The 22,434-nt window shown below is 46.3% G+C and overlaps 1 protein-coding gene and 1 long non-coding RNA gene across 2 annotated transcripts; both read left to right on the plus strand.

Moving 5' to 3' along the window:
* Positions 1-359: 359 nt before the first annotated feature.
* Positions 360-3,842, plus strand: LOC141063310 (microtubule-associated serine/threonine-protein kinase 3-like). The gene is made up of 9 exons (XM_073557365.1): positions 360-546; positions 1,440-1,648; positions 2,045-2,183; positions 2,274-2,406; positions 2,598-2,763; positions 2,880-3,050; positions 3,286-3,399; positions 3,541-3,653; positions 3,747-3,842. Exons 1-9 carry the CDS (start codon positions 500-502, stop codon positions 3,840-3,842), a joined length of 1,188 nt encoding a protein of 395 aa, XP_073413466.1. The 5' UTR covers positions 360-499.
* Positions 3,843-5,662: 1,820 nt separating this feature from the next.
* On the plus strand, positions 5,663-7,124 carry LOC141063241 (uncharacterized). The gene is made up of 3 exons (XR_012224849.1): positions 5,663-5,739; positions 6,222-6,314; positions 6,540-7,124. It is a non-coding gene; the product is annotated as an uncharacterized lncRNA (long non-coding RNA).
* The last annotated feature ends 15,310 nt before the right edge of the window (positions 7,125-22,434 follow it).

Consider the following 22,434-nt stretch of genomic DNA (forward strand, 5'->3'; position numbering starts at 1 on the left):
TACATTAATCTATGGATGCACCATATGTCCGTATTATTCCCGTTTACAGACGTCTTGTTATTTCTCCCTTATGTTGCAGTATTATGTATGTAGGATTGATATCGACTAATATATTTTATTTCTTCATCACTTTATCACTATTTTAGTACCATCAGCGCTGGCGAATCCCAACAGTGGAATCTGTGGGATCCCGGAGATCCAAGAATCTGCCGGTGTAAGTATTATAGAGCCATAGGGGTGTCTGTGTATCACCAGATCATGGGGTGTGAGTGACCCGTCCAGTATTATCCCCATATAACCATGGGACGGCTCTGTTCTAAGCGTAGATGACTCTATGGTGTTAGAGAATAGTATTTATAGTAAATGGAATCTGTCACCAGGTTTATGCTGCTGACAGATTCATCCTGAGATGTTTTCCTGCAGCTTCTAGATCTTAGTATTATTTCTTATTCTTTTTTAGGACTTGATAAAATCATTGATCCCGGCAGGAGAACCGCGTATGAGCGACTATGAAACATCTAAACTGATCGGCAGAGGAGGTTTTGGGTGAGATTTCTGTTCCCATAATCCCCATTTCTCAGGGTTCCCTATGACAATGCTTCGGCCTCTGTGCTCTGCCAGTCAGTGTTGTCATAGGGAAACGATTGGAGTCCACATCTCCAGGTCACTATTCAGCTCAGTTATATACAGCTGAGCGAACTGTTCTGTAACCAATCAGTCTGTAAGGAAAGGGATGATATAATAGACGACACTCCCCGGTCCTAGACCTCCTCTGCTCTTCTGCTTCCGCCTACACCAGTTTCCCTGTCCTCCGCATCGATCTTAGGTTTTTTGGGGCCCCATTATGGAGCTGATAAGAGTAATTGGTTGCACACGGTCACGTGAGGGGTGACACGATACTGACGGTAATGACATCTGCACCCCCACCCTCCACCATAACCATGTGAGTCCGATCACCGGCCCCAGCAGCAGAAGGAAGAACAGCCAAAGACCGGCACAGAGGACGGAGCACTGCAATGATGGATGGGCAGGGACGAGGACAAGTGGGTCTAATGTGTTTAATTAAATTTTAACCTCTTCCTGCCCCTCCATTTATTCTGCCTCGGGCTGTGGAGAAAGCCAAAAACCAACTTCTTACGACTATTGGAGCATTTTCAATTTTATCCAATTTTTATTTTTACTGAATCCTATCTATTGGTGGGTTATAGGGAATCTGCCCAAGATGAATTTCAGTAGATTCTCTCATCTACAATGTGACCTGGTGAGGGCAGACGTGGCGTGGTGCAGACCTCCCATCATCTATGGAGTGTTATTTCATGGGTTCTAGATGTGGATTTCTAGCTGGTATTAAACATTAGTATAAAAGATCATGGAATGACTTGTGTATATAGACTGTTAATAAGGCTTTATTATAAACCATGGATTCTCCTTCTCTTCAGGGCCGTCTACCTAGTGCGCCACAAAGAATCACAACAGACCTTTGCCATGAAGAAAGTGACCAAGAGGAGCCTGAAAACTCCTATTAGAGTGGACATGGCCTTTCTGGAGCGGGACATCCTAACATTCGCAGATTGTCCCTTTGTGGCCTCCATGCTCTGCTCTTTCCCTACGAGATCTGACCTGTGTATGGTCATGGAGTATGTAGGAGGTAGGACCCACACCTTGTGTTATATTCAGCCCATGTCTGCTGACATCTTATCACCTCTCACATCATTAAGACTTATCCCCATGGACGGTTACATCCCCACAGAGCATTTACTATAGGTTATCTCTTACCATGGTGCCCGGAAAGTCATTGATGTGTGGGATCTCCCTGTCGGTCCGCACTGAGCACGTCAATATCTCCAGCTGTAGACGAGATGTGACATCACTTTATGTCATTAGTTACTTGGACAACAATTTCATCATGACCTCAGACTAATATTCTGTACATTCTGTGCTTATATATTTTCTCCTGCCCCAATGTTTCTGCTCACTTCTCTTTATAGATCATGGTGTTCTGCTATATAAACCCCTCACCGGTCATATTTCCTTTCTTCTATAGGTGGAGACTGTCGGACCCTTCTAAACATGATGGGTCATTTCCCTGTCCCGTTGGCCCGCTTGTACTTTGCAGAAGCGGTCCTTGGTGTGGAATACCTGCATAGTTACGGTGTGGTGCACAGAGACCTGAAGCCGGAGAAGTAAGTGCATACCTGTAGTATAACAAAGGGGGGAAGTTATCCCTTATCATCTCACGGACAATAAAGCTAAAATCATCTTCTCTTTCACAGCTTCCTGATAACATCTGCTGGACATATTAAAATTAGCGACTTTGGACTTTCAAAAGTTGGTGTCATGATACCACACACCAACATCTACAAGCAATCAGCAGAGGACATCTCCAGAGAGTTCCAGGATGAGGAGGTCAGCATTACACACAGGAACTTAGCTTGTTCTGTACAAATCTCATAACTCTATTTTCTCTTCCCCACATTCTTCATTTTTAGACAGCTTTTCCACTGATATTTTATCTTCTCTAATTCTGTTATTATGTCAAGAACTTGTCATAATAATCGTTTCATCGATTCTCATCTCTATCTTCTGTTGGTTTCCAGGTGTGCGGCACCCCGTGGTACACAGCCCCTGAGGTCATCCTGAAGAAAGGCTACGGAAGACCTATTGACTGGTGGTCAATGGGCATCATATTATATGAATTTGTCCACGGCTATACACCATTTGATGGGGATTTCCAAACTGGGCTGAATAAAAATATTGTCGGTGGTAAGTAGAATAATCCCATCATTGCTTTGCCTGGCTACATGGCTTTAGTTATTTCCTTTGCTTTACCTTATAGTCCAATACAGAGGATTTATTTTCTGTAACTTTCTATATAACAGGAGATATAATTTGGGATACTTATCAAGCTACTCTATCCGATGATCAGGACCCCATCACTCAGCTGCAGGACCTCATCACTCAGCTGCTCAGTATAAATCCTGTGGATAGCCTTCTGCAGGACCTCATCAGTCAGCTGCTCAGAGCAAATCCTGTGGATAGACTTGGGACAGGTAACAGATACAATAATATCAATGTTCACTTGTTACACCGATGACGTATCACTCATGTCCATGAGGATCATTACTTCTCTATCAGCTTCATCATTTATAGTTCTCCCTACTAAGATTTTCATTCTATTTCCTACATGTCTGCTCAGTTGTGTAATTAGTTCTAATTAAGATAAACTGTTCAGATATGAAGCTGTCTCTGACAATGTCCGAATCACTTTTGTTTTCCTTTATCCAGGAGGAGCTTTTGAGATCAGGGGTCATCCATTTCTTGTTGACTTAGACTTTGATTCCCTTCTAAGTCAAAAGCTAGTGTACGTTCCTCAGCTTGTGGACACCAGCTTATTTACCAGTAAGTAGAAGGAGCCATCATCTAGACTAAGTGTCTGTTTGTCTCGTCTTCCTTATTTTGTGACAATTGGTTCCCATTAATAAATGGTGACTCTATTATACTGACAATCTCTAATAACACTTCATTACCTATGTCTTGCAGACCTTTGGGATATGAAGAAACATCTGGTCTCAGAGGATGAGAAGGCCACAAGTGAGGACAATGAGAGCCTTGACTTTAAAAATTTTACATCATCTTCTGAAAGGCTTTTTAAAGTAACTATGTGATTAATAAATCAAAAATATGTATAAAAAGACCTATGAAGGTAGACATACAATTATTTCATATCTTATTGCTTCCGCATGTAGCTCCTTACCACCGCTAACAGAATGAAGATTAATGAGAATCCCAAGTCTTCTCCAGATTGTACCCTAGAATACAGCACAAATATCTCAGAAATGTGAGTAGATTATGGGGCTATTACTGGGATCTCTAGGCTGATTATGTGCACACCAAATATGGGACATAAATATCATAATATCAAATGCAACATCCACCATCCCATGGTTAGCAGTCAATGTGCTTTTGGCCTTAGTAATTGCTGGTGATAACAGCCTATGATCGAGGCCAGTCATGCATTTTTAGAACTGCCCACTCTGAAGGAGAGATGTATTATTATATGCCAAATATTCATGGTAGTTGTTTTCCACTCCACTCGATAAAAGTTAGTTTTGAGCAGAAGACCTTCCCCGCTATGGCAGTCATATGTCCTATTAGGCCTTATTGTCGGTGTTCTTATAGTGAGACAACCCCTTTTATAATGCGTTTACTTGTGATTTACATGTTTTTCTTCTTCCAAACAGGCAGAAAGAATCTGTTCCCTTATCTGATAGCGACAACGCTATTTGTTTCTTGCCATTCTTGTTCCAACTGTCAGGTATGTCCATGTCTACAGCACCTACAATGGGAATGTTGACTTCAAGGCTCCAATATTTCCACATGGTTTTTCTGTAATAGGTCTCTTAAGTTTTCCATGTTTCATGTATAAATGGTGACCATGTTATACTGACAACCTCTAATAACACTTCATTACCTATGTCTTCTAGATCATTCTGAGATGAAGAAACATCTGGACTCAGAGGATGAGGAGGATCCCGAGTCCCCTCCAGAGTGTGCACCAAAATCTAGCACAAATGTCTCAGAAAAGTAAGTAGCTTATGGGGTCATTACTGGGAGCTCATCACCAAATATAGGATATAAATACCATAATATCACATGCAGCATCCACCATCCCATGATTAGCGGTCATTGTGCATTTGGTCTTAGTAACTTCTTCTGATAACAGCCCATAATTGTGGATGGTTATGCATTTTTAGTGCTGCCCCCAACACTGTAGGAGAGATGTCAAATAATAAGCCAGATATTCTTGGTACTTGTTTTCTGCTCCACTCCATAAAAGTTAGTTTTGAGCAGAAGACCTTCCCCACTATGGCAGTCATATGTCCTATTAGGCCTTATAGTCGGTGTTCTTATAGTGAGACAACCCCTTTTATAATGCGTTTACTTGTGATTTACTTGTTTTTCTTCTTCCATACAGGCAGAAAGAATCTGTCCTCATATTTGATAGTGATGATTCTGCTTTTCTCTTGCCATCCTTGTCCCATCTATCAGGTATGTCCATGTCTACAGCACCAACAATGTGAATGTTGACTTCAAGGCTCAAATATCTCCACATGGTTTTTATGTTTTCCATGTTTCATGTATAAATGGTGACTATGTTATACTGACAACCTCTAATAACACTTCATTACCTATGTCTTGTAGATCATTCTGAGATAAAGAAACATCTGGACTTAGAGGATGAGGAGGATCCCGAGTCCCCTCCAGAGTGTGCACCAAAATCCAGCACAAACGTTTCAGAAAAGTAAGTAGATTATGGGGTCATTACTGGGAGCTCATCACCAAATATAGGCCATAAATACCATAATATCACATGCAGCATCCACCATCCCTTGGTTAGCGGTCATTGTGCATTTGGCTTCAGAAACCATTGGTGATAACAGCCCATATCTGCCGCCAGTCGAGCATTTTTCGTGCTGCCGACACTGTAGGAGAGATGTAGTATTACATGCCACACATTCTTAGTAGAAGGTAGCGTTGAGCAGAAGACCTTCCCTACTATGGCAGTCATATCTCCCATTAGGCCTTATAGTTGGTGTTCTGATAGACAACCCCTTTTATAATGTGTTTACTTGTGATTTATGAGTTTTTTTCTTCCTAACAGGCAGAAAGGATCTGTCCCCGTATCTGATGGAGACGACGACGCTATTACCATCTTACCATCCTCGTCCCCACTATCAGGTATGTCCATGTCTACAGCAAAAACAATGTGAATGTTGACTTCAAGGCTCCAATATCTCCACATGGTTTTTCTGTAATAGGTCTCCTTTGTTATTTATGTTGCCCATGGGCCCATACTGCATCTCTATTTCACTAATTTTGCACAGGAGCTTTTTCATGGATTCTGTGAGATGCGTTGTGGGATCCAATAACCTACATCATCATAAGGCGACATTGTCTCCTATAGTAGAATATCGCTCATCAGTGATACACCACATGGCGGCACACAGGACGCTTACTGCTCTATATCAGTGACACATCTAATGCCCCTCAGATGGGATTATGTACATTATATAGGACTTATTCTGCCCTATTATGATATAATACCAGATTATCAGGACTATAGGAGACAGGACTAGAACAATCCTACTATATACAGGAGACAAAGCAGATCCCATTAGGATATGGCGTTACTGAGGTTTTGTTTTTTACTTTCTGATCAGATTTTCCAGCTCAGACAGAAAGAATATCTGCAACAAATCTGAGTAATAAAGAAGAAAAATCAGAAAAAGGAAAAAAGGGGAAAAAGAGACGAGGTAAGTGTGAGAATCGGCTCCATGTTGTGTGATGTCAGTGAGAATCACTCATGTGGAGCAGATGTCATCTGTCAGTGATGGGATTATCACATGTATGATGGCTGACAATGACCCCTGACCTCTGTGTGATAATATTCCTCTGCCGTCCGGCCACAGTGACCGCACAGTAGGATCATGTCCGATGGCGTCCCATCACTTACATTATATTCACTTCTCTTCTCATAGGTTCCATCTTCCGCCGGATCTTATCATCCTGCCGGCGTGGATTATCCAGGGCTGCTCGAGTATTTGCTTGTTGTCACTGTTGCCCTAGAACATCTGAAAGACAGGAAACCTAAGCATCCAGCGCCCTGAAGCCCAGCAGATCCACCATCACTGCTGGGCACAAAAGCGGGACTAACTCCTAGCCGCGGTCTACGGACCAAACATTGGGCATGGGCAGGGCCTTGGGGGCAGATCCCAAGTGCGCTCAACCATGTGAAATTGGAACCATGGAAAAGTTGACAGTGATTTCTCATCTTTACAACAAAATTTACAAAACCATTTTTTTTAGCGACCACCTGTCCCTCTGATTTCCCTTTGAGGGGTTTCTATGGCAGAAAATACCCAAAAGTGACACCATTCTAAAAACTGCACCCCTCAAGGTGCTCTAAACTACATTCAAGAAGATTATTAACCCTTCAGGTGCTTCACAGGAACTAAAGCAACGTGGAAGGAAAAATGGACACTTTAATTTTTCCAACAAAAATGTTCTTTTAGCATCAATTTTTTCATTTTCACATGGGCAACAGGATAAAATGGTTCGCAAAATTTGTTGAGCAATTTCTCCTGAGTAAACCGATACCTCATATGTGGTCATAAACCACTGTTTGGGCGCACGGCGGGGCTCGGAAGGGAAGGAGCGCTATTTGACTTTTTGAATGGAAAATATGCTGGAATATTTAGCGGTTGCCATGTCGCGTTTGGAGAGCCCCTGTGTACCTAAACATTGGAGCTCCCCCTCAAGTGACCCCATTTTGGAAACTAGACCCCCAAGGAACTTATCCTGATGCATATGAGCACTTTGAACCCCCGGGTGCTTCACAAATTGATCCATAAAAATGGAAAAGTACTTTTTTTTCACAAAAATTTTCTGTCAGAGACACCGCAGTGAACTTGCTCACTGAGCCAGTGCGCGTGTCCTGAGTAAAGCGAACAGTGCTCAAAGATACCTGTGGAGCGGGCAGCAACCGAGTAGATGTGTACTTCACACCCGCAGGACCTGAAGCACGTGACTGCTAGGGGCGTGGCCTAAACTCCACAGAGCTAGGAGCTGCAAGACAATTCCTAGCAGAGTAACTGCGAGACAAAGTTACCAATGGGCATAGACAGTGAGAATAGTCAGGACGTAGCCAATGAGTCACACACAGATATAGCTGCAAGGTACCAGAGGGGCGAGCACAGAGTAGTCAGGTCACAGGCAATGAGTCATACACAGATAGTTGCAAGGTACAAGAGGGGCGAGCAGAGAGTAGTCAAGTCACAGGCAATGAGTCATACACAGATAATAACGCAGTACAAAATCAACAGGCAAACTCACAACGGGAAACAGAATCGGATCAGAACCATATAAACAAGCTATAGCAACAAACAGGCACACGGGGGTCAGTACACTCGGCCAAAGGCAAAAGTATAAATGGCAGGGATTGAAGCTACCCAGAGGTTTATGAAGCTCTCCCAGAACCAGAAAGAGGCCACAATCATTAACCCCAAGTGTGCAGGTCAAAACCTGCACAGAGCTCCAGACATTAACCCCCGGTGTGCAGCTCAAAAACCTGCACTGGGATCATGACAGTACCCCCCTCTCAACGGGGGGCCTCTGGACCCCCAGGCTTCCCCGGGTACTTGGCATGAAACGCCTGAACCAGGCGATCTGTATGTACCGAGCGAGCAGGGACCCATGAGCGCTCTTCTGGTCCATATCCCTTCCAGTGGACCAGGTACTGCAAAGAGCGGCGCACTCGCCGAGAGTCCACAATATGTCCGACCTCATACTCCAATTGACCCTCCACCAGCACTGGAGGAACAACAGTCTCGAGTTCTCTTTGACAGATCCTGCTGGTTTCAACAGAGACTTATGGAACACATTAGATATTTTTAAGGAGGCGGGGAGACGCAACCTATATGCCACAGGGTTGACTATCTCCATAATCTCGTACGGACCAATGAACTTTGGTCCCAACTTAACTGATGGTACCTTTAAGTTGATGTTACGCGTGGAGAGCCAAACCTTCTCTCCCACCTGAAACATGTCTCCCGAGGCTCTCTTTTTGTCCGCAAAATATTTGTATCTCCCCTGGGCTCGAGAGATATTACGCCGGACTTCAGCCCAGAGGTTTTTTAACCGTTGAACGGACCCCTCTGCTCCTGGACAACCGGAATCCACCCGAGAAAACTCCCCAAAATGCGGATTAAAGCCATAGTTAATCAGGAATGGGGACATGTTGGTGGACTGACTAACCCGGTTGTTAAAAGCAAATTCAGCCAACGGTAACGCATCACACCAATCCTCCTGTCTGGCAGAGGTCAGACACCTGAGAATTTGTTCCAGGGATTGATTGGTGCGTTCTGTCTGACCATTACTCTCCGGGTGATATGCCGACGAGAAGGAGAGTGAGATGCCCAATTTCATACAGAACGCCCTCCAAAATTTGGCCACAAACTGCACACCTCTGTCAGACACAACATTCAGGGGTACCCCATGCAATCGGACCACATGCTGCACAAACAATCTTGACAACGTTTCTGCTGAAGGTAATGCTGCCAAGGGAATGAAATGGGCCTGTTTAGAAAACCTATCCACCACCACCCAGATCACGGTATTGCCCCTGGAAGGTGGAAGGCCGGTAATAAAATCCATGGAAAGATGAGTCCATGGCCTATCAGGAACCGGTAAAGGTATGAGTTCCCCAGCCGGTCGGTTATGCGAGCTTTTGGAACGGGCACATATGTCACAAGCAGAAACAAATTCCTTGACATCGGACCTTAATGAAGGCTTGATACCTGGATGAGCACTCAGCCTAGAATCATGAAACTCCTGCAGAAGTCTAGGCCGCAATGTATCTGGAACAAACAGTTTATCGCTTGGCCTGGTTGCCGGAGCTAGGGCTTGAGCCCTTAGGATTTCTTGTTCTAACTCAGTTGAGACCCCCGCCACTACCACCCCTGGGGGAAGAATGGAGGACGGCGGCTCAGGGGGAGATACTGGATCAAAACTTCTGGACAGGGCATCCGCTTTAACATTTTTGGACCCCGGTCGAAAAGAAATTGAGAACTGAAATCGTGAAAAAAAAAGTGACAAACGGGCCTGTCTAGGAGTAAGCCTCTTAGCAGATTCAAGGTATGCCAAATTTTTGTGATCCGTGACAACCGTGATAGGGTGAGCTGCCCCTTTCAAAAAGTGCCTCCATTCCTCAAACGCCAGCTTGACCGCAAGAAGTTCTCTATTGCCTACATCATAGTTTTTCTCAGCTGAAGAGAACTTCTTGGAGAAGAAGGCACAGGGTTTGAGATTGGTAAGGGTGGCCGGACCCTGGGACAGCACAGCCCCCACCCCCACTTCAGAAGCATCCACCTCCACAATGAATGGTTTGGACGGGTCAGGTTGCACCAACACCGGGGCAGACATGAAACATTTCTTAATCGCTGAGAAGGATTCCTTAGCGAGTACAGACCAATTTTTTACATCAGCTCCCTTCTGGGTAAGATCTGTGAGTGGTTTCACCACTTGTGAGAAACCTTTAATGAATCTCCGATAATAGTTCGCAAATCCTAAGAAGCGCTGGAGCCCCTTGAGATCTCGAGGCTGAACCCAGTCAGCGATCGCCAGCACCTTCTTAGGATCCATACGAAACCCCTCAGAGGACACAATCAACCCCAAAAAAGACAGCTCCTGTACAAAAAATGAACATTTTTCCAATTTGGCGAACAATTGGTTCTCCCTGAGTCTCTGGAGAACTGTCTTTAGATGTTGCAAGTGAGATTGACTGTCCGGGGAATACACCAAAATATCATCCAAATAAATAATAACAAAACGGCCTATCAGATCAGAAAACACAACGTTGATGAAATTTTGGAAAATAGCGGGTGCATTAGTTAACTCAAATGGCATTACCAGGTTCTCAAAGAGTCCTTCTGATGTGAGGAATTTCGTTTTCCACTCGTCCCCTTCCCGAACCCTTATCAGATTGTAGGCCCCCCGCAGATCTAACTTGGAGAACCATTGGGCCCCAGCTAACTGGTTACATAAGTCTGGGATGAGGGGAAGCGGGTAAGAGTTCCTAACCGTTATCTTGTTCAGTTCCCGAAAGTCGAGGCACGGCCGCAAACCACCATCTTTTTTCTTCACAAAGAAGAACCCTGCTGCCACAGGTGACACAGAAGGCCTGATATGCCCTTTGCGGAGACTCTCAGCTATGTACTCCTTCATGGCTTGGCGCTCTGGCCCAGACAAATTGAACAATCGAGCCTTAGGTAACTTGGCTCCGGGTACTAAATCAATGGCACAATCATAGGGTCTATGTGGTGGCAGCGCCTCAGCCTCACTTTCGGAAAAAACGTCTTCGAAATCTTTCAGGTACTCCGGAATACCTTCCAGATCGACAGACGACACAGACACGGATTTAACAGCGTTAACAAGATGTCCCCGGTTACCACATTTATTATTGCATCCCCATTGAGTGATTTCCCCTGTAACCCAATCAATGGTAGGATTATGGCGTTGAAGCCAAGGCATCCCCAGTACCAGTTCTGCAGGCAAGTTATCTAGCACCAGACAACTTAGTTTCTCCACATGAGTGGAACCCACTTTTAGAGAAAAAAGTTCAGACCTGCAACAGATACCATCTTGGGTAAGAGGAGATGAGTCAATTGCCACAAGTTTAACAGGATCATGAAGCCTGACTGTCCCTATCTTATTAAGTGTCATAACCTTGGTATCAATCAGGTTCACAGCCGATCCGCAGTCAATAAAAGCAGTAGTCTGAACAGGACCATAACCAAGTTCCAGTTCCACCTGCAGCACCATCTTTGCACATGAGGAAAATTGTACCTGAAGGTCTGGGTAGCCTCCTCAATTACAACCCAGACCTAGTCGTTTCCCGCCATCTTGGAGGATGACGGACAGGAGGGGCAGTCCTTCTTCCAATGTCCAGATTTCCCATAATAGAAGCACAACTGCTTTTCCCGGCGGCGTCTTCTTTCCTTTCCCTCACAGGTGACAGTGCTCACCTCCATAGCCATAGGAAGAGCCTGGGTCTCATCTCCACTGAAGAATAAGGGCGATTCCCGTTGCATAATGCCTCTAGCCCGCAGCCTGCGATCCATGCGAACCGCTTGGACCATGGCATCCTCCAGGGAGTCAGGCGGAGGATGGAGTGCCAAAGCATCCTTCAGACGTTCACACAGGCCTCTGTGGAACAGCCCCCGAAGGGCGGCATCACTCCAGGAAATCTCCGCTGCCCAACGTCTGAATTCAGTACAGAACCATTCGGCCGAGTGCTCCCCCTGACAGACACTCATTACTTTGTCCTCAGCCAACCGCACTCTATCAGGCTCATCATAAATAAGCCCTAAGGCTTCAAAAAATGCATCCACAGACATTCTCTCAGGGGCAGAAGAGGAAAGTGAGAATGCCCAGGCTTGTGGGGACCCCCTAAGCAGGGACATCACCACTCCCACCCTCTGTTTCTCATCCCCAGAGGAGCGGGGTCTCAAAGAAAAAAAAAGCTTACAGCCCTCCTTAAATGCCCTGAAATCATCCTTTTTACCAGAAAATATATCTGGCAATTTAACCGGGGATTCAGGTGGGACTAAAATGACATCTCTATTCCCCACCTGCTGGAAGCCTGCGGAAAGTACCCCCTGAACTGAGTCCTCAACCCGCCGTTGGGACTGGGCCAGAGCTTGGTGTTCCAAACTAAGCTTCTGCAGTGACTGAGTCAAGCTTTTCACCTGCTCAGATAAAGCACACATTGGGTCCATGCTGCAGAAGTGAGGAGAGAAAAAAAAATTGTAGGCCAGTTATAATGTCAGAGACACCGCACTGAACTTGCTCACTGAGCCAGTGCGCGTGTCCTGAGTAAAGCGAACAGTGCTCAAAGATACCTGTGGAGCGGGCAGCAACCGAGTAGATGTGTACTTCACACCCGCAGGACCTGAAGCACGTGACTGCTAGGGGCGTGGCCTAAACTCCACAGAGCTAGGAGCTGCAAGACAATTCCTAGCAGAGTAACTGTGAGACAAAGTTACCAAGGGGCATAGACAGTGAGAATAGTCAGGACGTAGCCAATGAGTCACACACAGATATAGCTGCAAGGTACCAGAGGAGCGAGCAGAGAGTAGTCAGGTCACAGGCAATGAGTCATACACAGATAGTTGCAAGGTACAAGAGGGGCGAGCAGAGAGTAGTCAAGTCACAGGCAATGAGTCATACACATAGATAATAACTCAGTACAAAATCAACAGGCAAACTCACAACGGGAAACAGAATCGGGTCAGAACCATATAAACAAGCTATAGCAACAAACAGGCACACGGGGGTCAGTACACTCGGCCAAAGGCAAAAGTATAACTGGCAGGGATTGAAGCTACCCAGGGGTTTATGAAGCTCTCCCAGAACCAGAAAGAGGCCACAATCATTAACCCCAAGTGTGCAGGTCAAAACCTGCACAGAGCTCCAGACATTAACCCCTGGTGTGCAGCTCAAAAACCTGCACTGGGATCATGACATTTTCTTTTAGCATCAATTTTTTCATTTTCACATGGATCCTAAAATTTGTTGGGCAATTTCTCATGAGTACACCGATACCTCATGTCATGTTTGCAGAGCCCTTGATGTGCCTAAACAGTGGAAACCCCCCACAAGTGACACCATTTTGGAAACTAGACCCTCCAAGGAACTTATCTAGATGTGTGGTGAGAACTTTGAACCCCTAAGTGCTTCACAGAAGTTTATAACAAAGAGTCATTGTTACAGAACCCCCCCAGCACACCGAATAGGAGATGTATGCCCTTAATGCAGCAACCGACCTGCTGCCACCCCCTGGGCAGAAGTAAGCAAGATATGCCACTTCTGACCTCCCCCCACCTTTGTAAATCCCACGGCTATTGTAATGTACGTCTGGCGTCTTAATTGGAGCCTGTTATCTACTGGCCTGACACACATTCATTGTCCTGCCCTCTGTATGTATATATATTCTGAGACCGATGAGTAAAATGTGTCACACTGGAAATACATGGAGTAGCAGTGATCTTTTATATGTTCCCATGTTACAAAGCCATTCGAACCAGCGTCCTTTATTCGGCAGTGAGGAAAACCAGAGTGGACCTCCTGAGAAACGGGGTGGTAATGTAAGAGGTATTACAGCACAGAAGACCCCTTTACACTGGTGGCAGCAGCGGAATATGATATCCCGTCTATAGGAGTAAAGGACTGAATGGAAAACAAATACCAGAAGTTAAAGAGGAATACATTAAAAGACCTGGTGGAAGCTCGAGGGTTAATCGCCAGCAACAAAACAAGAGCAGATTTGATAGCAGCCATCATGGAACACGACAGTGCAGCGCCCCCCAATGTGAACGTGGAAGAGACTGAATTCCAGAGGGAGGTAAAGAACAGACTGGTGTTCTATGGCCCAAACCCTGCAGTAGAGATCGTACGAGAGGTGATGGCTGATGTGCGTACTGATCTGAAGGAAAAGATGGCAGAGCGGACCAGGATAGAGCTAGCCAAGATGGAGATGGCAGAGCGGACCAAAGTGGAGCTAGCCAAGATGGAGATGGCAGAATGGACCAAAGTAGAGCTAGCCAAGACAGAGCTAGCCAAGATGGAGATGGCAGAGCGGAGAGAGGAGAGTCAGTGAGCAGGGGGAGCTCTGGCCTCCGCCCAGGTACCGTCAGCAGTAAGCCACAAAAAAATCCAGTATAATGCCTTCCGACAGTTGGGGGAGGCAGAGGAAGACATTGATGACTTTCTACAGGACTTTGAGCGGCAGTGTGCCCTTCATCAAGTGAAGCCGGAGGATTGGGTTCAGGTTCTGGCTAGCAAGCTGACAGGCCAGGCAGCGGACGCCTATCGCACAGTACCTGATGAGAACTGTATGGACTATGAAAGGGTCAAAGAAGTGATCTTGGCCCGGTATGTGCTGGCAACAGAGGCATACCGCCAAAAGTTATAAAACAGGTAACAGATACCCACGCTGAATGGGTCTGTAAACTACTGCGGTCACTGCTACAGTGGGTACAAGGGAGCCAAGCAACCACTAAGGCTACTTTCACATGTCCGTCGGTGGCATTCCAGCTCCGTGCGGCAAAAAGATGGAGTGCCGGATCCAGCAGTGAACTGAGGGACCGGAAGTATATGCGGCGCATCTTACGGCGCCTGACACGGCTATGTTGCGGAGTCGCCGGGGAAGAAAAGGATCCACGAGCCAGTGAACAGGGTATGAAAGAGAGAGAACGGGGTATGAAAGAGAGAGAGAACGGGGTATGAAAGAGAGAGAGAACGGGGTATGAAAGAGAGAGAGAGAACGGGGTATGAAAGAGAGAGAGAACGGGTATGAAAGAGAGAGAAAGAGCGGGGTATGAAAGAGAGAGAGAACGGGCATGCGCACAGGGTAAAACCGTGCATGCGGTGGCCGGATCAGATAGAAGCCTGATCCGGCGGCCGGAATGTACCATTGAGAAACATTGTCCCGCAGAGCCGGAAGGGCCGCATACGTCCATGTCCGGCTTTTTTCGCCGGACAAAAAAACGCTGCAGCACCTGTCCTGTCCGGCCGCCGGACAGAGGAATTCAGCCGGATCCAGTAAAAACCGGAACAAACGGAAGCACATGCGGCGCGATCCGGCGCATGTGCTTCTCAATGACAAAAAAACGCATCCGGCGGTAAAAAAAACCGGATGCGTTTTTTTACACACATGCCGGATTGTGCCTGACGGCACAAACCGGATGTGTGAAAGAGGCCTTAGGAGGTCGTCCTCCAGCTCTTCTTGTTAGAGTGATTCTTTACTGGACTGAACTCAGAGACACAAGAATCGCTTCGGGACAGACAGCCAATGACTCTTGAGGAGGCCGCTCATCTGGCTGATGAACATCATGATGCCAGGAGGTCTCAGTTCAAAGGATCAAAGACTGTCACTAGGGGCCCTCCCATGAGTCTGGAGGCCCCTAAACCACAGAAGATCGTCGGGGACCAGCTAAAACTCCGGCTTACCAGAGTCCCCCTGGGCCACCTGCAAAGACAATGTCCCAATCGGACTCAGCGTACCAAGTGTCCAAAGGCGGGAATGGCTACTGTCAACCGGGCCACTGTACACAACTACCAGGGCGAAGCTAACCCGGCATTGGGGGCTATGACTAATCCGGGGATGGAAGAGTTGGAGGAAGTGCTGCATGAAGTAGACCCCGTGCAGGCAGCCCAGGCAGATAATCGACAACAGCATCGACAGACGGTGTGGGTTAATGGGTAATGTATGCAGGGACCAAGAGATTCCGGAGCAACTTTGACCCTTGTGAAGCCTCATTTCGTCCGGGACCAAGAGAAGACAAACCGGACAGTGGCCGTCCGTGTAGCAGGGGGAGCCATACATCAACTGCCCACTGCCAGGATTCACCTGAACTGGGGAGTCGGGGATGGCCTTGTTGAGGTCGGCCTGATGAAGGATTTGCCTGCAGTCGTCTTACTGGGAAATGACTTGGGGCCCATGTTGTCTGCATTCTCAGTCATCCCTCTGGCTGAGACCTATCCTGTGACCATCCAGAGACAAGCTCAAGCTGCGGAGGTGGAATCACACTCAGAGGAGGCCCAGGTAAGACACCCCAGCCCTACACGTATCCCCATAGCCAGACACATTTCTTGGGCCACCCCAGCTGAGTTTAAAAAGGAGGTACTTGAGGATCCCTCATTACAGGGGTATCGTGGGAAGGCACAGGAGGGGAGAGGAGTACTGGAAGTGAAACAGTTTATATGGCATCAGGGACTCCTCTACCGGGTTACAGAGCAGTGCCACACAGGGACGAGCCCCACTATAAAACGACAGCTGGTAGTTCCCAAGAAGTATAGGCAGGAGCTACTGCGAATCTCTCATGACATACCCTTGGCTGGGAACCTCGGCGTTAGTCACACCAGGCATCGTCTGACACAAAACTTCTTGTGGCCGTGGGTAACCTATGATGTTCGTCAGTACTGCCAGACCTGTGACAGTTGCCAGCGCATTGGCAAAAGGGGAGATCACTGCAAGGCCACACTACACCCCCTCCCCATTGTGGAGGAGCCATTTTTGCTGAGTAGCGGTCAATCTGATAGGGCCGTTAGCCAAACCCAGTCTGTCAGGGAAAAAGTATATATTGACAGTGGTAGATTATGCCACACGGTATCCAGAGGCGGTTGCATTACCTAACATACTGGCAGAGACAGTGGCGGCTGCCCTGCTCCAGGTTTTCTCACGGGTTGGATTTCCCCGGGAGGTTATCTCGGACCAGGGTACCCAGTTTACAGCAGAGGTGACCAACCAACTATGGAAGCTGTGCGGCGTAAAGTCCATTAGAAGCGCCCCGTATCACCCGCAAACCAATGGGTTGTGTGAACGTTTTAACGGAAGATTAAAACAACTCATTGGGACTTTTACCAGGACCTACAGGGACTGGGAGAAATTCTTGCCACACCTCCTGTTTGCCTATCGGGGGGTGCCCCAAGAATCTATGGGGTTCTCCCCATTCGAACTGTTATACAGGAGGCGGGTAAGGGGACCCCTAGACTTAGTGCGAGAACACTGGGAAGGGGAGGGAACCATAGAAGGGATACCTATCGTTCCCTATGTGCTGGAATTCCGGGACCGCCTAAAGGAGCTGACTCAGGCTGAACGTGGGAACATGCAGGCGGCCCAACAGCGCCAGCGTGTATGGTACGATCGGAGGGCCAGAGAACGCACCTTTGAGATAGGACAGAAGGTCCTGGTGTTAGAACCAACAAGGCAGAACAAGTTCAAAGCTGCATGGCAGGGGCCCTACCAGGTAGTGGGGAAAATAGCCGACACCACCTACAATGTCGCCGATTGTGACGACCCCAGGGTTATCCGCATATTCCACGTGAATATGCTGAAATCCTACCGGGAGCGCCCTGAAGAGGTAGTGGCCATCTCTGCATCCAAAGCAGAGGATTTAGCAGGACTCCCCTTGACTGATGTCTTAGGGGAGAAGACTCAGTCTAAAACATGGGTCCAGGTACACTTGGGAGAAAACCTAGGGCCCCGGGAGAGACAGCAGGCAGAGGCATTGTTGAGGCAGCGACAGAGGATGTTTTCAGAGAGACCGGGGTACACCCGCCTGGCACAACACAAGGTTGAGACCCAGGATCAGACCCCCCTGAGACAACCCCCCTTCAGCGTCCGAGTCTGTACGAGAAGGGATGCGACAAGAGATACAAGAGATGTTGCGTTTAGGGGTCATTGAAGAGTCAGATAGTCCCTGGGCATAACCCGTAGTGTTAGTGCCCAAGAAGGATGGGACTACCCGGTTTTGTGTAGACTATCGCAAGCTAAATGAGAAAACGGTGACGGATGCGTATCCCATGCCGCGTGTGGATGAGTTGTTAGACCGGCTGGCGGGGGCAAAGTATATCACTAACGCCACGCTTCTAGTACTGCACACGGGGCGGGTCACTAACGCCACGCTTCTAGTACTGCACGCGGGGCGGGTCACTAACGTCACGCTTCTAGTACTGCACGCGGGGCGGGTCACTAACGTCACGCTTCTAGAACTGCACGCGGAGGGGTCAGTAACATGACGCTTCTAGTACTGCACACGGGGGGGTCAGTAACGCCACGCTTCTATTACTGCACAGGGTGGGGTGGGGGGTCAGTAACGTCACGTTTCTAGTACTGCACACGGGGGGGTCAGTAACGTCACGCTTCTAGTACTGCACAGGGTGGGGTGGGGGGTCTGTAATGTGACGCTTCTAGTACTGCATGGGGGGTCAGTAACGTGACGCTTCTAGTACTGCAGCGATGACAGTGCACTCCATCAACTGTCCACTAGGGGGAGCTGAACAATCCTGGACCTAAACTGTTTCCTTTTTATTCCCAGGACTATTGAAGGGATGTTCCGCAAACTGAACAACCTGTCGGAGCGGCTGCACCAGTCCTACTTCTACCTGCTTCCTTCCCTCTCTGGATCCTTCATATGATGCATGAGATGTTTTACTGACGACTGGACTTTTTTTTCCCTGTATGGGAATAAGTTTCAAACTTTCTACTTTCAGGAACATGGCTCCCAAGTGACGTGGTGCAATGATGACAACGCTGCGGATGGATAACAGTTCTTCAGGAGCAGCAGGTTTTACCACAAGAGTGAAACTCGGACAACTCCTAATAAATGGGACATCATAATAAAAAGATTAAAAAAACTCTTTACTTTTATTCAAGAGTTGTAATGTTATGTACAAAGACTGTTAACTACTCGCTTCACTAATCATACAAAACCTACAAAAGACAAAATGAAAAAAACCCTGCTGGAATTAAAGAAGTAAAAAGCAAAAGTGCGTGTAAATGCTGCAGAGTTCTTAGTAATACTGTATTTGATCTAACACGGCATAAAAGTCTAGTTCGCCCCAGTCCAAGAGGTGGGGATTTTCTATAACAGATGTCTAGAATTGAATCCAGAAGGATTTTTCCTCTGGACAGTATGGCCCCCAAGGGCCTAAACTATGAAATTGAACTTTATGCCTTTGACACTATTCTCTATTAGATATTTCTAATTAAGGACAAATTCAATTTTAATCTGGTGAAAATGGTAGAATTGGTGCAGGGAATGCATAGGGGTCCTCTATTTACCCTACTATTAGTCACTACTTAATAAAATCCCCGTTTTTAAAGAGAGCTTCTCCAATATTGCCTTTTATATCTCCTAACAAACACCTATTTTATTGCTTACTAGGTGTTTCATTTTATACTTACATTTATACTCAATTTTTTAATTATTTCCCTTTTGAACACAATTGTAATAAAGTATACATATAGTTTTAGATTATTTTTTATTTTCATATCCGCTCAGTCTTCCCAATATGTGGTATGCACACGATATTCAATCCTATTTTCTCCATGACATTCATGTTGTAGCCTTGAGGTCCTGTAATTGCCTCCATAGAGTAGGCGTGTCATTACGTGAATGGTGTGGGCGGATCCAAACCGGGAGGCAGGGGGTTATAAGGACGGATTAGGGCCAATGCCTGTCACTTTGAAGAAGAGGGACCGCGTCGCTCGAAACGCGTCGTTCAGCACTGACCCGTGCCACTATCCGTCCAGCATAGCAGCCAGCTACGTAACGCCCCCAGCTTCCTGCAGTTTGCTAGCGGCAGTGCTTCGGCCGGAGCCCGCCGCCAACTTCTGCTTTTCTACGCCCTTGCACCTTACTCCCTGCATACTAAACTGCCGTCAGCAATCAGCGGTACGGGGGAGCGCACTCCTTGGTGTTATATGTTGGACCATTGTCGGGTAACTGAACAAGGTATTTTATTCAGCAACTACATACAAGTAAGTGCCCAGCATACCGCTATCCATCATTAGCGGTGAGAGACCAGTATTAGTGCATCACCACGGTACAATTATTTTCGCACTGTTTTCAGGTTTTTAGAGTATAAGCGCAGTGAATTTTCATCCAGTATTTGTTTAATGGCATAAAAGCCGTCCCACCATCGACAAGGTGACTGTGCAAGCTGGGGTGTGGCCTCCCTCTCCTGAGCTGGAAATTGGATTTAAAGGCTTCCCCTGACTGGTGTCCAGTGGTTGGCACCCGGTCCTTGTCTGCCCTTATTCACACAGACGTCAACTTTGACACATGATAAGGTTGTTAATATTAGTCATTGTAGGACCGCCCCGACCACAGAGTCACCTTGTCGATGGTGGGACGGCTTTCATGCTGTGTTAGATCAAATACAGTATTACTAAGAACTCTGTAGGATTTACATGCACTTTTGCTTTTTACTTATTTAATTACAGCAGGGTTTTTTTCATTTTGTCTTTTGTAGGTTTTGTATGCTTTTTGGCCATGTGAACATGCATTTATATGCTGCATGTGTACCAACTCAAACCAAGCTCAATTTTTGTGTTTTTAGCTTCACTAAGCAGCCAAACTGTTTTCAGCTGTGCTAATATACTTGCACAAAGTACCATAAGAACACTGGAGTGATGGTTGTTGGAAATGGGCCTCTATACATCTATGAAGATATTGTATTACACACCAGATGTGCAGCTAGAATAGTCATTTACCACATTATCAATGTATAGAGAGTATTTCTGCATCATTTCATGTTAGCTTCATTGGAAAAAACTGTGCTTTTCTATCAAAAATAAGGAAACTTCTAAGTCACACTAAATTTTTACAGGGTAGTGTATATACACCGCACAGTACCACTCCTCCAATATATATATATACACTGGACAGTACCACTCCTCCAATATACAGTGGGGCAAAAAAGTATTTATTCAGTCAGCAATAGTGCAAGTTCCACCACTTAAAAAGATGAGAGGCGTCTGTAATTTACATCATAGGTAGACCTCAACTATGGGAGACAAACTGAGAAAAAAAAATCCAGAAAATCACATTGTCTGTTTTTTTTTCATTTTATTTGCATATTATGGTGGAAAATAAGTATTTGGTCAGAAACAAAATTTCATCTCAATACTTTGTGATATATCCTTTGTTGGCAATGACAGAGGTCAAACGTTTTCTGTAAGTCTTCACAAGGTTGCCACACACTGTTGTTGGTATGTTGGCCCATTCCTCCATGCAGATCTCCTCTAGAGCAGTGATGTTTTTGGCTTTTCGCTTGGCAACACAGACTTTCAACTCTCTCCAAAGGTTTTCTATAGGGTTGAGATCTGGAGACTGGCTAGGCCACTCCAGGACCTTGAAATGCTTCTTACGAAGCCACTCCTTCGTTGCCCTGGCGGTGTGCTTTGGATCATTGTCATGTTGAAAGACCCAGCCACGTTTCATCTTCAATGCCCTTGCTGATGGAAGGAGGTTTTCACTCAAAATCTCACGATACATGGCCCCATTCATTCTTTCATGTACCCGGATCAGTCGTCCTGGCCCCTTTGCAGAGAAACAGCCCCAAAGCATGATGTTTCCACCACCATGCTTTACAGTAGGTATGGTGTTTGATGGATGCAACTCAGTATTCTTTTTCCTCCAAACACGACAAGTTGTGTTTCTACCAAACAGTTCCAGTTTGGTTTCATCAGACCATAGGACATTCTCCCAAAACTCCTCTGGATCATCCAAATGCTCTCTAGCAAACTTCAGACGGGCCCGGACATGTACAGGCTTAAGCAGTGGGACACGTCTGGCACTGCAGGATCTGAGTCCATGGTGGCGTAGTGTGTTACTTATGGTAGGCCTTGTTACATTGGTCCCAGCTTCTTGCAGTTCATTCACTAGGTCCCCCCGCGTGGTTCTGGGATTTTTGCTCACCGTTCTTGTGATCATTCTGACCCCACGGGGTGGGATTTTGCGTGGAGCACCAGATCGAGGGAGATTATCAGTGGTCTTGTATGTCTTCCATTTTCTAATTATTGCTCCCACAGTTGATTTCTTCACTCCAAGCTGGTTGGCTATTGCAGATTCAGTCTTCCCAGCCTGGTGCAGGGCTACAATTTTGTTTCTGGTGTCCTTTGACAGCTCTTTGGTCTTCACCATATTGGAGTTTGGAGTCAGACTGTTTGAGGGTGTGCACAGGTGACTTTTTATACTGATAACAAGTTTAAACAGGTGCCATTACTACAGGTAATGAGTGGAGGAAAGAGGAGACTCTTAAAGAAGAAGTTACAGGTCTGTGAGAGCCAGAAATCTTGATTGCTTGTTTCTGACCAAATACTTATTTTCCACCATAATATGCAAATAAAATGAAAAAAAAACAGACAATGTGATTTTCTTGATTTTTTTTCTCAGTTTGTCTCCCATAGTTGAGGTCTACCTATGATGTAAATTACAGACGCCTCTCATCTTTTTAAGTGGTGGAACTTGCACTATTGCTGACTGACTAAATACTTTTTTGCCCCACTGTATGTAGCAGAGATGTTGT

This window comes from Dendrobates tinctorius, unplaced genomic scaffold (assembly GCF_039654945.1).
Source record: "Dendrobates tinctorius isolate UK_male_01 unplaced genomic scaffold, ASM3965494v1 ptg000249l, whole genome shotgun sequence".
NCBI classification, from domain to species: Eukaryota; Metazoa; Chordata; class Amphibia; order Anura; family Dendrobatidae; genus Dendrobates; species Dendrobates tinctorius.

Coding starts and splice junctions, on each gene's coding strand:
- LOC141063310 (XM_073557365.1), top strand. CDS start 500: ATGAGCGACTATGAAACATCTAAACTGATCGGCAGAGGAGGTTTTGG. Junction 3,400..3,540: donor GGACACCAGCTTATTTACCA/GTAAGTAGAAGG, acceptor TATGTCTTGCAG/ACCTTTGGGATATGAAGAAA. Junction 3,654..3,746: donor CTTCTGAAAGGCTTTTTAAA/GTAACTATGTGA, acceptor TTCCGCATGTAG/CTCCTTACCACCGCTAACAG.